This window comes from Panulirus ornatus, chromosome 10 (genome assembly GCF_036320965.1).
Source record: "Panulirus ornatus isolate Po-2019 chromosome 10, ASM3632096v1, whole genome shotgun sequence".
Classification (NCBI taxonomy): domain Eukaryota; kingdom Metazoa; phylum Arthropoda; class Malacostraca; order Decapoda; family Palinuridae; genus Panulirus; species Panulirus ornatus.
In genome coordinates, this window is record NC_092233.1 from 58844005 (window position 1) to 58860609 (window position 16605).

General features: G+C 38.4%; 1 protein-coding gene across 1 annotated transcript in view; it reads left to right on the forward strand.

Annotated features, from left to right (window-relative positions):
* Positions 1-2102: 2102 nt before the first annotated feature.
* The window catches only part of LOC139750971 (protein phosphatase 1G), a 31788-nt gene continuing 17285 nt past the window's right edge, over positions 2103-16605 (forward strand). The window contains exons 1-4 of the mRNA XM_071665949.1: positions 2103-2318; positions 9697-9961; positions 13033-13154; positions 15123-15709. Coding sequence (XP_071522050.1) covers positions 2208-2318; positions 9697-9961; positions 13033-13154; positions 15123-15709 — 1085 coding nt within the window. The 5' untranslated portion in view covers positions 2103-2207. The remainder of the gene's footprint in view (positions 2319-9696; positions 9962-13032; positions 13155-15122; positions 15710-16605) is intronic.

The window sequence follows — 16605 nt, forward strand, 5'->3', positions numbered from 1 at the left end:
AATCTAAATTCGACAACTCGACCTACAAATCCAAGAATTTTTCTCAACCTTTATACTGTTTGGAAAATTACTATTCTATTTCTTCACAGAGATCAATACAGCCAAATCTTTTTCCTCGTTTCTATATTGAAGCTGAACAGCCAACTCTTTTTCCTCGTATATACATTGAAACTGAACAGCCAAATCTTTTTCCTCGTTTATGTATTGAAGCTGAACAGCCAAATCTTTTTCCTCGTTTATATATGGAAGCTGAACAGCCAAATCTTTTTCCTCGTTTATATATTGAAGCTGAACAGAACTCATTTTGTAACTTACCATCTCGTTTTTACTGCCGATATGCAAAACCTTGCACTTACAGATAGTGAAATTCATTTGCCACGTATGATCCCCAGTCCACCGTCTTGTCTATGTCAATTTATACTGCAGAGACACAGTTTTTCATGAAGATTTATTTCTTACCTTAGTATCACCTGCGCATTTCGACATCTTACATTGCACCCCCATTATCAGTATCATTAATATATGTGATAAAGGGCAGTGGTCCCGGGACTAATCCTTGTGGAACACCACTGATATCATCTAACAATTCTCTTGGTATGATCATTGATTAACGACTCTTTCTTTACGACCAGTTAACCAGTTTTCTAACCATCGAAGTACAACACCATCTATACCATTTATACATCTGAATCTAATTAAGCAACAGACTATTGGGTCCTAACGAGGCTGTTGGTGATAGTGGATGAAAACATCCTTATGAATCAGTGTGGTAGGAGTACAACTACACCATTTTTTGAGGGAGTGTAGACTTGTCTCATAGTTAAGCAGGTGCAAATAATGTCAGTTGAGTGTCTGAAGAGATGTATCTATCGTCTATACGTAGATGTGTCATACATAATTTTGTTAGAAACCTTTGATATGGAACTTCATCGAATGCCTTTTCTTTCATCATATATGTTGATTGTACTACAGAGGAAATTAAGCAGCTTTGTCAGACCGAAGCCATTTCGTCGAAAACCATCATATCATTTTTTAAGTGGTAGTCTTCTAAATGGTTTACAGTATTGCCCCGAATGGCCTTTTCCGTAGGTTTGCTAATTGCAGACGTTAATGTAATAGGAATGAAGGGGGCTTTAAGGTAATAGGCTCTATACATTTAGTTAAATGCATACGTGGGACAGAATGAATAGGCTTGGCGTTGTGTTTGGGGGTTACGTGCTGTCAATGGGCAGAACCAAGGATATGAAACGCTCAAGCTAAACCACTGGGCTTGGCTCTGGTTACAGTACATTACAGAGACGGTTATACACGACGGGCTAAAGTATATGTGTGCAGATGAGGTTGTTTGTTTTCCCCTGATGTTTCTTAGCTAAGGCGGGAAAAGCATTAGGCATAAGAATAATGATACAAAGTTGACTGCAAACAGCCTGATGTCGAGGCTTTCAGTGAGAACATTATTAATGTGAGCCATTAAGATATTGCATTTAAGTGGTATCTGGTATTCATTCTGTCATGAAAACATAAATGTTTATAGAATGTCGGAATTTTTTGCCTAAATATGTTTGCAAGGAGCCTGTCCAAACTTCAGGATTTGCATTCTGCAGGATATTATTGCAGTAATTATACTATGGTATCCTTTGAAAACCATGAAGATGGTACAGAGAATTGATTCAGTTTTTGTTGTAAATATTGTCTGCATTTCTATATCTTAAAAGCGAAGCAAATATCCGTTGTGGGTCATATTTTGAAAGAAATTTCTGAACTTATTCTGGTAATATCGGTCTACATCGATTAATTCTCATGTTCTGTTATCATCATTTTATCCTGGTGTATTATCACCATATTAATAGAAATAATTTTAGTCATTGTTTTGTCCTGATCATAGTGCATAAAGTAGAAAAAATGAAACACAATTAACTAGAGCGTTTTAAGAGCGTTCCTATTTCAAATCATTCACATGTCATTTTCCTTTTATGACTTAGAAAATTAAACGGAATAAACCGATAGATACATTTTTTCTAAAAAGTTCTATATATGCGATATATTTTTTGTATGAGAATATAAATTGAAGATATTGAATCGGAATGTCTAGAATTCATCCTTCTCAACAGTAAAAAGACAGACGAATGGACGTCGGCTGCCGGGTTCTGTGTAGTGGGGAAATATTATTTTGTAATACATGTTGTTAGTTGAATGGTTGATGAAATATGGGCGCTTATCTCTCAGAGCCAGTCACGGAGAAGCTGAGTAGTGATGAAGGCGGGGAATGGCTCCTCTACGGCGCCAGTTCAATGCAAGGATGGCGGGTCTCGCAAGAGGTAAGTGGCTGGGTGGATTGGCGCGCCTTTGTGTCACGCTGGCTGGCTGGCACACTCGGCCACTCTCCCTGTGCAACTTTATTATGTAAGCTGGACTATAGATTTTTGGTGCTCTAGTCATTTTCAATGTGAAGTTGAGCAGGAACTCATATCAGCGTTATAACCTTGGGTTAATAAAACCAAGTTTGCACTCGTGTTATGGTTAAATCAATCCACTCCTCATCTGCCTTACATTACATCTTCAGGGATTCTGGGGTCACGTACGACATTTGTGTTATATGTAATCCTTCAGTGATTATTAAGGTAGATTTAATACCGTTTGATTGAAGTAGAGTATTATATAGAGATAAGCGAACGAGATCAATATGGTCGTGATGTTGAGTTTGTTTATATCATCCATACATAATAGAAATGAGTAAATATGTTGTTTTCCTTTGAAGTTGAAATATTGAATGACTCATGCCATTTGCTGTTGAGACTAAATAAAAAGTAATCTAGGGAGTGAATAAATTTTGAGTGGTTGGCTTAGAAGTGGCTTGAGTTTTACCTGGTTTAGAATTGTATTTAGACATTATTTAAGAATCTTTTCTTGTACAGGCTCCTTAAGGTTACATTTTATGGGAATCGACAGCTCGCCGAATTTCTTTTTCTCATTTGAATGCTGTAAAAGTCCACTTTAGTCTGCATCTCATCATTTTGAATATGGTTTGATTTTGTACTCCAAGCAGTACAGATTTAATGTTAAGTATGTTAATTTAGAATTTGAATTTATGAAATTTGGAACAGGAGTCAGGCAGGGAGTGCTCATGCTCCTTCAAGGTTCAGACTAGGGTGTCTAAATGTGCTTGGATGTAATCAGGATGAGAAGAATGGGGACAGGTACAGTAGTATGTTTAAGGAAAGGAATGTAGATGTTCTGAGTGAAAGTTAGGGCAACACTATAGGGGAACACTGATTTGGGAATGTCATAGGGGTAAGGTTAGCGATTAGTGTGAGGATAAGAGAAGGAGTAGCATTTTAGGTGAATGCATTTTGGAAATGTGTAAAAGTGTAAGGAAGTGAGCCCCAGGCTGGTAAGGGTTGAAATGGAAATGGATTACGAGACTTGGGTGATTTTTAGTGCTTATCCACATGGACATGAGAGGAATGAGGAAGAGATTTGAATGTTTTGGGAGGGCTGAGTCATGTATTGGTTATTTTGATGCAAGGGATTGAGTATTTGATGGGTTATTTGAATGTATAAGTAGGTAATATTACAGTTGAGGGTATAATTGGGGAACCAATGATTAAGATGAAAGTGGTGAATAACTTGTGGGGTTGTGTGCAGAAAAAGGAGTGGTGATTGGGAATATTTTGTTTAGAAATGGACATGCAGAAGTATATGAAAGAGAGTCAGGTAGGTGGAGGGTAGGCTGTATTGGGTTATGGAAAGTTTTATAGTCTACTTCCCACAGAAGTTACCAAGTATTTTTATGAATTAAATATCTCCCTTAATTTTCATTTGCAATCTGAGAGTTATGTATCAGAATGCTTCTTAAACAGATATATCTATTGCACATAGATTTTATAACTTCTGTGGGGCTTAAACTGTAAAAATACCTACTACTATTATACAGTGCCCTTAATTTTCAGACGTTAATGTCTAAATACATAAGTTTTTAACGAAATTTTCATCAGTATAATTGAATGGACAGTTGAATGTTAAGAAACTAATCTGCCCACCTCTTACCTTTCTCATGCCACATGCTATCACCGTTTCCCTAAATACATCCCATTCCTCACCCACTCCCGTCACTTCATTTGCTCTCACCTTTTGCCATTCTACACTCAATCTGTGCTGGTATTTCTTCACACAAGTCTCCTTTCTAACTTTGCTTACTCTCACGACTCTCTTCTACCCAGCATTCACTCTTATTTTTTGAAAGCCTTTTCAAATCTTCACTTTCTCTTCCCCAAGATAATGATCAGACATCCCACTAGCTGCCTCTCTCAGCAAATTTACATCCAAAGTCTCTCTTTATTTGCATGCTATCAATTAATAGGTAATCTAATGATGCCCTTTGACCATCTGTCCTACTCACTTGTGTATATCTCTTTTTATAAACCAGGTATTCCTAGTCACCAGTCTTTTCATCCACACAGATCCACAAGCTCTTCGTTTCTTTTCACAACACTTACCCCATGCATACCCATTATACCCTCAGCTGCCACATTACTCACCTTTGCATTCAAATCACCCATCACTGATAAACGGTCTCGTGCACCAAAACTGCTGACACTCACTCATGCTGCTCCCAAAACACTTGCCTCTAATGATTTTTCTTCTCATGACCAGGTGCATAAACTCCTATTACCAACCATCTCTTGCCATCGACTTCAGTTTTACCCACATCAATCTAGAATTTACTTCCTTACACTCCCACAACTCCTGCTTCAGGAGTAGTGCTACTGTCTTAGCTCTTGTCCTCTCACCAACCCAACTCTGCTCCCAAGACGTTTCCAAACTATTCTTCCCCGTTTACCCATGAGCTTCGTTTTGCTCTAAAGCTAGAACATCCAGGTTTCTTTCCTAAAACATACTATCTGTCTCTCCTTTCTTATCTTGATTACATCCACACACATTCAAACACCGCAATCTGAGCCTTCAAAGAGAAAGAGCACTCCCTGCCTGAATCCTTCTTCTGTTTTCTCTTTTAGAATTGAAATACAAGAAGGGAAGGGTTTCCAGCCTCCCACTCCCGCCTAATTTAGTCACCTATGACATGCGGGGAATATGTGGAAAGTATTCTTTCTCCCTATCCCCAGGGATTGGATGGTATTGCTGTTGAATTTATTAAGAAAGGGGGTGACTGTGGTGTTGATTGGTTGGTAAGGATATTCAGTGTATGTATGGATCATGAAGTGCTTGAGGATTGGTGGAATGTATGTATAGTGCCATTGTACAATGGCAATTAGGATAAAGGTGAGTGTTCAGACTACAGAGGTACAAGTTTGTTAAGTATACTTTGAAAATCTTATGGGAGGGAGTTGATTTAAGAGGGTAGAGGCATGTACAGTGGATCAGACTGGGGAGGAGCAGTGTGGTTTTACAAGTGGTACAGTTTGTGTGGATCAGGTGTTTACTTTGAGAATTACCTAGAAAAACAGATGAATTTGTATGGCATTTATGGATCTGGAGAAGGCATATGATAGTGTTGATAGGGATGCTCTCCAGGTCTTAAGAATGTCTGGTTAAGGAGGTAAGCTGCTAGAAGCAGTGAAAATTTTTTTATCAAGTGTGTAAGGCATGTGTACACGTAGATAGAGAGGAGAATGATTGGTTCCCACTGATGGTCGGTCTGCAGCAGGAATGTGTGATGTCCCTATGGTTGTTTGATTTGTTTATGGATGGGGAGGTTAGGGATGTTAATGCAAGAGTTTTGGAAAGAGGATGGAGTATGCTGACTGTTAGGGATGAGAGGGCCTGGAAAGTAAGTCACTTGTTCACTGATGATAGAGCACTGGTGGTTGATTTAAGTGACATACTGCAGAAGTTGGTAACTGAGTTTGGAAGAGTGTAAAAAGAGAAAGTTAAGAGTAAATGGGAATAAGAGCAAAGTTATTAGGTTCAGCATGGGTGAGGGACAAGTTAGTTGCGATGTAAGTTTAAATGGAGAAAAATTGGAGGAAGTGAAGTGTTTTAGATATCTGGGAGTGTACTTTGCAGCAAATGGAACCATAGAAACTGAATTGAGTCATTGGGTGGGAGAAAGGGCGAAGGTTCTTGGAGTGATGAAGAATGTATGGAAAGAGTGACCGTTTTTTTGGAGGGTTAAAATGGTTGTTTGAAGGAATAGTAGTTCCAACAATGTTTTTTTTTTTTTTTTTTTTTTTTTTTTTAATACTTTGTCGCTGTCTCCCGCGTTTGCGAGGTAGCGCAAGGAAACAGACAAAAGAAATGGCCCAACCCCCCCCCCCCCCCCCCCATACACATGTACATACACACGTCCACACACGCAAACATACATACCTACACAGCTTTCCATGGTTTACCCCAGACGCTTCACATGCCTTGATTCAATCCACTGACAGCACGTCAACCCCTGTATACCACATCGCTCCAATTCACTCTATTCCTTGCCCTCCTTTCACCCTCCTGCATGTTCAGGCCCCAATCACACAAAATCTTTTTCACTCCATCTTTCCACCTCCAATTTGGTCTCCCTCTTCTCCTCGTTCCCTCCACCTCCGACACATATATCCTCTTGGTCAATCTTTCCTCACTCATTCTCTCCATGTGCCCAAACCATTTCAAAACACCCTCTTCTGCTCTCTCAACCACGCTCTTTTTATTTCCACACATCTCTCTTACCCTTACGTTACTTACTCGATCAAACCACCTCACACCACACATTTTCCTCAAACATCTCATTTCCAGCACGTCCATCCTCCTGCGCACAACTCTATCCATAGCCCACGCCTCGCAACCATACAACATTGTTGGAACCACTATTCCTTCAAACATACCCATTTTTGCTTTCCGAGATAATGTTCTCGACTTCCACACATTTTTCAAGGCTCCCAAAATTTTCGCCCCCTCCCCCACCCTATGATCCACTTCCGCTTCCATGGTTCCATCCGCTGACAGATCCACTCCCAGATATCTAAAACACTTCACTTCCTCCAGTTTTTCTCCATTCAAACTCACCTCCCAATTGACTTGACCCTCAACCCTACTGTACCTAATAACCTTGCTCTTATTCACATTTACTCTTAACTTTCTTCTTCCACACACTTTACCAAACTCAGTCACCAGCTTCTGCAGTTTCTCACATGAATCAGCCACCAGCGCTGTATCATCAGCGAACAACAACTGACTCACTTCCCAAGCTCTCTCATCCCCAACAGACTTCATACTTGCCCCTCTTTCCAGGACTCTTGCATTTACCTCCCTAACAACCCCATCCATAAACAAATTAAACAACCATGGAGACATCACACACCCCTGCCGCAAACCTACATTCACTGAGAACCAATCACTTTCCTCTCTTCCTACACGTACACATGCCTTACATCCTCGATAAAAACTTTTCACTGCTTCTAACAACTTGCCTCCCACACCATATATTCTTAATACCTTCCACAGAGCATCTCTATCAACTCTATCATATGCCTTCTCCAGATCCATAAATGCTACATACAAATCCCTTTGCTTTTCTAAGTATTTCTCACATACATTCTTCAAAGCAAACACCTGATCCACACATCCTCTACCACTTCTGAAACCGCACTGCTCTTCCCCAATCTGATGCTCTGTACATGCCTTCACCCTCTCAATCAACACCCTCCCATATAATTTACCAGGAATACTCAACAAACTTATACCTCTGTAATTTGAGCACTCACTCTTATCCCCTTTGCCTTTGTACAATGGCACTATGCACGCATTCCGCCAATCCTCAGGCACCTCACCATGAGTCATACATACATTAAATAACCTTACCAACCAGTCAACAATACAGGCACCCCCTTTTTTAATAAATTCCACTGCAATACCATCCAAACCTGCTGCCTTGCCAACAATGTTATATGGTTTTGAGGCATGGACTATGGATAGGGTTGTACAGAGGAGGGCAGATGTGTTGGAAATGAAATGTTTGAGGACTATATGTGGTGTGAGTTGGTTTGATCAAGTAGATAATTAAAGGGTAAGAGAGGTGTGTTAATAAAAAGTGTGTGATTGAGAGAGCAGAAGAGGGTGTGTTGAAATGGTTTGGACATATGGAGAGAATGAGGAAAAAAGGTTGACATGATATATACTTCCTTTAAGATATTATCAGTGGCCTTTAGGAAGATTTGATTTACCATACATCTGATAGTAATTTTTCTCTGCAAGTGGTGTGTGGTGTGATCAGTGTTGAAAGTAAACGGAAAGATTTTAAGATTTGAAGCAATTTATTGGCTAATGTTATCTTTTAATTTGATTATTTGGAGATAGTTTAATTAAAATGACAGGTTTGTCATCTTGAGGATTTCACCTTTGTTCCCTCAAATTCACTGTCTCCTAGATAAAGTAATGAGGATATCTGGGTCAGCACCATTGATGATGACTGACTTCGTTCCCCCTCAAACATGAGTTAGATTAAGGTATCCAATTAGATTAAGTTATTCTGGTATCTCATTAAGGATATGGATATTTTTTGATAAATGTTTTTGTGACCCAATTGATATATGAAGTACTGAATTATTTTGTATGAAGTGATTTTTTTTTCTTCACAATAAGGCTACAAATGTGGCCAGAAGGAAAGTAGGTAAAACATGGATAGGATTTGTCTTAGGACTTGGATATTTTACTCTTATAAAAGAAATCTTATGTAAGTGTTAGAGTAGATATGAGAGCATAAATGGTATCAGATTTGTAGGACTTTACTATGTATATACCTCAAAAGATGTAATGTTGTGGAAATGATAGTTAGCAAGAATGAAAATATTAACCTTGTCTTTGCATTACTCTTTAAGATGGTAGACACATCTGTATATACCTCAAAAGATGTAATGTGGAAATGATAGCTAGGAAGAATGAAAATATTAACCTTGTCTTTGCATTACTCTTTAAGATGGTAGACACATCTGTATATACCTCAAAAGATGTAATGTTGTGGAAATGATAGTTAACAAGAATGAAAATATTAACCTTGTCTTTGCATTACTCTTTAAGATGGTAGACACATCACTTAAATTCATAGAACATATAGGAAATGTAGTCCTGCTTCCAACCTTGGAATCCCAGTTCTGGGTAAAATATTTTATAGTTCACCATACCACAGATAAGGTGGAAATAAGCTGGGAATCTTATTGGAAGTAGCATTTGCAAAAGAAGTTCTATCATAGGAACTGTTCACACTTTGACAAACTTGTCGTCTTAATTAGAAAGTAGCAGAACCAATTGAAAATTATTGCTGGGTTTTTTCTCTTGAGTAATGTGGACTTAGTATATAACATCACCATCTCAGATAGACTGTAATCAAATTGCATCCCAAGCAAATCAAGAAATACAAAAACTTGTATCAAAACTTATATATAGTTTAGTTTTGTGAAAAATTCCATATCTTTGTAATACTAATTTTTTTTTTTTTCTGCCTCACTTACTTGTACTTGCCAGTTTATCAGCTAATTGTTTTGTGGTGGTATTACAATTATGGTTGCCATTTTAGAAGTTAACCAAAGTAGACTCAACATGAAACCATTGGCAAAAAGCCATGTATTTTGGTGAAAAGTTAGAAAAAATGATGTTTTGTTTTAGATAAAAATTGTGGAGGAATCTGTTTATACAATAGTTAAAGGAATTTCTTTTGATGTGAAAGTTATTGCAGATTGGCTCATTAAAATTTGTTTGCAGGATGCACACAATGCTGTGTTGAATTTTGACAAGGACACCCACCTGTTTGCTGTTTATGATGGCCATGGAGGCCATGAAGTGTCAGCATATACAGCTTTGAAGTTACCAGACTTTTTAAAAGATACAGAGGCTTACAAGAATGGCAATATATCACAAGCACTTACTGATGCTTTCCTGGGTTTCGATGCTACACTAGTGAAGCCTGAGGTTGTCAATATTCTTAAGCAGATAGCTGGCTCAAAAGATGAAGAAGAAGAAGAAGAAGGTATGAGATTTCTGTGTACTGCAAAGGATTGGTCTTGTATGCCTAGGCTTTTGTTTAAGGAAGACCTATTTTACTATTTAATGTAATATTTTTTAGAATTTTAAATTCTCTACATGGATTTCAAATTGGTGTATTTTGTGGCATAATGCAAGTGGCTACACTTGCAGTATACAGTATATAGCAACACAAAATACTGTAGAACTCCATGACTGTTGACTATATCCATGGCATGCATACGTGCACTTTTTACATGGTGCTGGGAGCCCAGTGATGATGGTGTTATTCCAAGTTTAAGCCCGCATACGTTAAAAGTGTAAATGGCCTGTATACCTTATTCTTAAAGTGGCATGAATCAAGTACACATATATCGAGAGGTACCTGTACCTGGAAGTACATCAGAGTAGCAGATAGATGAGGAAACAAGGAAAATCGGGAACATGCTAGAGGGTGTGAGGTATGCAAGGGATAGAGAGAATTGGAATGGTTTGGTATACTATCAATCAATCTATGTCTCTGATGCCCATTTCCACTAGGAACTCCTATCAAGAAGGTGACCATGGCAAAAGATTCTCCACTTATCTGTCCTTACATGCCTTCTTTGCATACACCATTCCATAAATTCTTACCCCTTTTTCTCTCCCTCCAATTTTTTTCCACTCTTTCCTCATGTTACAGGTGGGTTTCATCTCACACCAACCTCCATAACCACTTCCTGTAAACTCTTGCATTCTTATGACATACCCATATGGTATACAGGGACTGACATGTTGTCAGCGGGCTGAATCATGACATGAATTGGTCAGTGGAAACCACAGAACGATGTTTGGACCATGTTGTGGATACTGGAGCTCTGGTTTTTGTGCATTATATATGAAGCAAGGGAGTGGATGTAAGTGTGACCATTTCTTCTGCTGTTCTAGCACTGCCTTGGTAAAGTGGTAAATAGCAAACAAGAATAAAGGTCTTGAGAGTATGTGGTTTGGGAGGTAAGCTGCTAGAAGCAGTGAGAAGATTTTATCAAGAACGTAAGGTGTGTGTACGAGTAGGAAGAGAGAGTGATTGATTCCCAGTGAAGGTCAGTGTGTGGCAGGGGTGTGTGATGTCCCCATGGTTATTTAATTTGTTTATGGATGGGGTGTTTAGGGAGGTAAATGCAAGAATTTTAGAGAGAGAGGCGAGTATGCAGTCTGTTGGGGATGAGAGGGCCTGGGAAGCGAGTCAGTCATTTGCAGATGATACAACACTGGTGCCTAATTCGAGTGAGAAACTACAGATGTTGGTGACTGAATATGAAAAATTGTTTGAAAGGAGAAAGTTGAGAGTGAATGTGAATAAGAGCAAGGTTATTAGGTTCACCAAGGTTGAGGAATGAATTAGTTGGTATGTAAGTTTGATTGGAGAAAAATTGGTGGAAATGAAATGTTTTAGATATATGGGAGTGAAGTTAGTAGTGAATGGAACCAAGGAAACAGAAATGAATCATGGGTTGGGGGAGGGGGCAAAGGTTCTTGGAGTGATGAAGAAAGTGTGGGGAGAGAGAACATTATTTTGGAGAGCAAAATTGGGTAAGTTTGAAGGAATAGTAGTTCCAACAATATTATATGGTTGCGAAGCTTGGGCTATAGATAGGGTTACGGAGGAGGGTGGATGTGTTAGAAATGAAATGTTTGAGGACAATATGTGGTATGAAGTGGTTTGATCAAGTAAGTAATGAAAAGGTAAGAGAGATGTGGTAATAAAAAGAGTGTGGTTGAGGGAGCAGAAGAGGGTGTGTTGAAATGGTTTGGGCATATGGAGAGAATGAGTGAGGAAAGGTTGACAAAGAGGATATATGTGTCAGAGGTGGAGGGAACAAGAAGCGGGTGACCAAATTGGAGGTGTAAGGATGGAGTGGTAAAGATTTTGAGCGATCAGGGCTTGAACATACAAGAAGGTGAGCAGTGTGTAATGAATAGAGTGAATTGGAACATTGTGGTATACCGGAGTTGACATGCTGTCAGTGAATTGAACTAGGGCATGTGAAATGTCTGGGGTAAACCATGGAAAGGTCCATGGTGCCTGGATGTGGATAGGGAGCTGTGGTTTCAGTGCATTACACATGACAGCTAGAAACTGAGTGCGAACGATTTTGGCCTTTCGTTTTTTCCTGGCACTACCTTGTTGAAGCAGGGGGTAGCACTGCTGTTTCCTGTGGGGCAGGGTAGTGCCAGGAATGGATGAAGGCAAGCAAGTATGAATATGTACTTGTGTATATATGTATATGTTATGTATGTATATGTGTGTGCTTGGGCATTTATGTATATACATGTGTATATGCACATGTATATACAGCGATCAAGTTTAATAATGATAATAAAGAAACAAATCTATATTCAACCTATGTTAGGGGGATCATTGTTGAAGTTTTAAGTATTGTAGTGAAACTTTGATTGCACATAAAGCCACAAGTCATTCATTGAATTTGTTCTGTAAATATTTAAAATAAAAAGGTTATGTATATTATGTTATCCTGTGTTTTTGCTTCACCACTGTTGCATATGTTTCTTTGATTCACTCTTGGATTAAGGATTATATTTTAGAGGTAAAAGATCATGGTAGTGCACATATGTTAATGCTTTTCATAAATTCATAGACTATGTAGTGAAAATGTTTTATGAAGGTAATAGGCAAGAATGTGCTTGCTGCATCTTTACATTCTTGGTGAAGAGTGAATGCTTGGTGAACTCTTCAGAGATCTTCTAACCCCACAGCCCAGGGTAACCTGTAAATAAATCTTGATGGGTAGATCATTTTATCCATACCTTTTCCTTTCTAATATAGGATGGTTTGGCGAGCTACCCATTCCCCCATTATTATTTTTGTATTTAAGCCCAATATTTTCCTTTTCCCATACCTTATCATAGGAGCTGTTCATTTAAGGTCATCATTTCTGGGAAAATACTTCAAGATCAGTATTTGCAAAGAATATGATTATCACTTGGAATTATTAATGAAGATTTAATTCTTTGGCTGTTGGAGCTGAGGTATAATAATGCAAACAGTTTTGTTAACCCTTCTTTCTTGTGTACCAGAAAATTCTGAATCTGAGAGTGAAGAGGTGCACAACCTTTATCGGGAAGCAATAATGCCTCTTGACGAGGTCATAGCCAAGTACGCTGAAAACCCACAACTGTCTAGATGTAAAAAAGAAAAGGTAAGTGGAAGAAATTATTTCTTTGTTAATTGTAATCATTCAGTGTACCAACACAAATTCTTTCCTTTCAATGGAGTCGTGGAAATATTCATGTTTTTAGTGATTTTGGTTGTTTTGGAGATATATGTGAATTTTTAAAAAGTGGGAAGGGGCCATGGATTGAAGAAAGCTAAGTCCAGGCTATTAATCAAATAACATGATAGGCAGCTAGCAACCAGGGAGGTATATTAACAGTACTACCTGCCTGGGTATTGGGAAGGTTAGTGACACTTGCATAGTGAGCCAGCATTTCAGTGTTTGTCAAGTTGTACTCCTCTGACCCAGGTAGCTGTCTTTTCTTTCTGCCTCACCTACATGTAGACAAATGGCATTTTGTGCACAAATATACAATCTCTCCTTGTCATACATAACATAACTCACACAGTTTGTTCTGTACAAGGCTGGATTTTCCTGCGGGGAGCACTATCTGCTAGCCCTGCCTTTTGGCAAAATGCTAGTTGCAGAGGATAGAGATAGTAGGTGGGAACATTTGGGCAGGTGGAAGTAGTAAGCAGGAGCAGTATGTAGTAGTCAGGAGGAACATTAGGCATGAGCCTCTGCAAACACTGCAGTAGAGATGTTCTGCCCGTGGCCTGTTAAGGGTGACACCGGCAGTAAAGGCTAAGAAGTGGTGCTGGAGTGAGTTCCAGTAGGGAACAGGCATTTGGAGATATAGATAGATTTACATACTTCAGCCTCCACTTTGCCTTGTTGATAGGACCAGAGTTTTACTTAAATGTGGTATCCTTGTCTGCCAGGAGACTACTTTCTTGATACTTAGTTTGTGGTTATAGAGAGAATGTGTGCTTATGTGACATCATTAGACATGGGTGCACTAAGCTCAGAGCACACTTTATGGTTTCTTTCAAGGAATGATTTCATACCATTTACTGTACACTTGGCACACTATGTATGTGTATTATAAACACAGATAGAACTTCTTTTTCATGAATAATGATTTTATCACCAATAATATGAACATGAATTCGATTGTAAATTATATGTTTTTTAACTAGATTTTCATAACTCTAGGTTTTTTTATGGGGTAAGACATTATGAGCTGTTGACAAACTTGGCTCCTCCATATTTGAGTTACTGAGGAGTGTGGAATGATTGCTGTCCAAATTGGTTCTTATTTACACAGTTTGTGTGATCGTAGCGGAATTTTTAAATACTAGTGTAAGATTACAGTACTGCTGTAGTTTGTAGCTATAATACTGTTGTAGTGTAAATCCCTAACTACTGCACTCTTTTGTGTGTGTGTGATCTGGTTTACCATATAGTCATACTTGAGCACTACATGATCACTTTTTCCAGTTGATGTATCATATGTGATATTTTAAATATCTGTGCTAGTAAGTGTGAAGATAAAATCCAGCAGTGATGGTTTATCATTGCCTCTCATCATAGTGAGTCCATTGACGTGTTGTTATAAGAAATTTCCTGTATGCAGCCCCCCTCAAAATATCATTATCGCCATGAGAATCCAAATTCCCTGAGTCTATTTTTATGTGTCTTTAGACTGCTTGTTTGTTTGTTTTGGTGCGTGAGAAAAGGTTGCTGTCATGACTAGGTGGTAGTACGTCCTTTCAAGGGATGTGATTAGCTGGCTATTATGAGTTCAGCTGACTTAACAGGATGGGACAATAGCATATGACCTTGCCATCATATTTGTACTAAAGGGCATTGAACCTTAAAAATTGGTGATAATATTGATCTTTTATATCAGAATCAATATTTATCAGCTTCAGCAGTAGTCCTGAAATGTTTATTTTGCATGTTCTCTTATAAATCACCATGAAGAGGTTTCCTACTACTGTTAGATGTATTTGAAGTTCTCCAGTTTCAGGGAATTTTGTTCATAGTTATTAAGGATTACAATTTATTAACACGTGCAGTTCATGTTCTTCATTAAATTTGTTTTTTCAGGGAGTATCACCATATCGAAAGGCAAAGAGTGAAAATAGTGCATCAGATTCTGAAAAAACATTAAAATTTGAACTTGAAGAGGATGAAGATCCAAAGTCACCATCAGATATGCAGTCATCATCACATGTGAGTGAGGACTCAAGTATAGAGAAAAGTAAAATACATTTTGGAGATAACCAAAATGGTACCAAAGTGGATACAAGCACTGAAGTGAATGGGGAAGAAACAAAACACATGGTTAATGGTGAAGAAATTGGTGAAGAAACCAAAAAGAGTAAGATAGCAGATGAAAAAGATGCGGATTCAGATGAATGCAGAGTTGAAAATGGTGATACAATAGTGAATGGTGGTGAAGGTCAGGAATCTGGAAAAGGTAAGGGTAAAGGTGGAAAGGGTGGCAAAGGAAAGGCTGTTTTGAAGAACTCTGAGGTGCAAGCAATGAAAGAAGCAAAAGCTCAGGAAAGACGGAGGGAGGCTGCTATTAAAGCTGCTGAGATATATAGAAAGATCCAGGAAGGGGGTGCAGAAGAAGACCTAAGTGACGAAGAGGAAGAGGATGATGATGACAACTTTGAGGATGAGGGAGAGTGAGTAGATAATCTTTATAATTATATTTGGCATGTTGTAGTGAGAATCAGATATGTATGTAGCTTTTGTTCATTTTGAAAACTATCTGATAATCCTTAATACACAATGTATCCAGTTCCTATCACTATGTGTGGTGGATGGTATGGATGATAAGTGGGAAGTGAGGTAAAGAAATTAATGGAATGCATATATGGTATCCTAAGTGGTTGTTTTTTCCAAGCAAAACATGTTGTATGTGTGAGAATGGGCAGATTGTGCTACCTTGCTAACGCAGGAGACAGCAACAAAGTATAATAAATAAATATGATGGGTCACAGTTACCTTGTATGCATGGTCATGAGTATGCCTTATGATGGCTTGGGAGGTCTTCAACAAAACCTACAGTGTGTCTTGTACCAAGCTGCTGTGAATTTCTCTGCTTTTGTTGGCGTTCTGATGACCCATATAACCTTCACATCCATGCTGATATGATACTCTTTGTAGACATTATTGAACTTTAACACAAGATAGTTTTTTTAATTCTTTAGGTGAATTTTGAATAGGAAATTATACTGTGTGTGTATGTGCTTACTGCTGGCAGTAGTGAAGCAAAACAAGTTTGATCATGTGTTTTTAACAGTAAAAAATCCTTTTCTACATTTTGATGATACAGTATATACTCCTTTTTCTTGCTTTGCTCAGGAATCCACACTGTAGATATGATGCATGGAAAAAGTAGAGATGCATTCCAGCACCTCTTAAAGTCCCTCTTCTCATCACTTTTGCTGTGAAAAAAGTTTACTTGCCCAGTTTTTAGGTACAATATACATATACTGAAGTCTATCTGAATCTCGATGGATTAGATCCCAGTTGAGTTAGTTTTCTAGTAATAAGGACTTAGAATTTTGGATGTTCA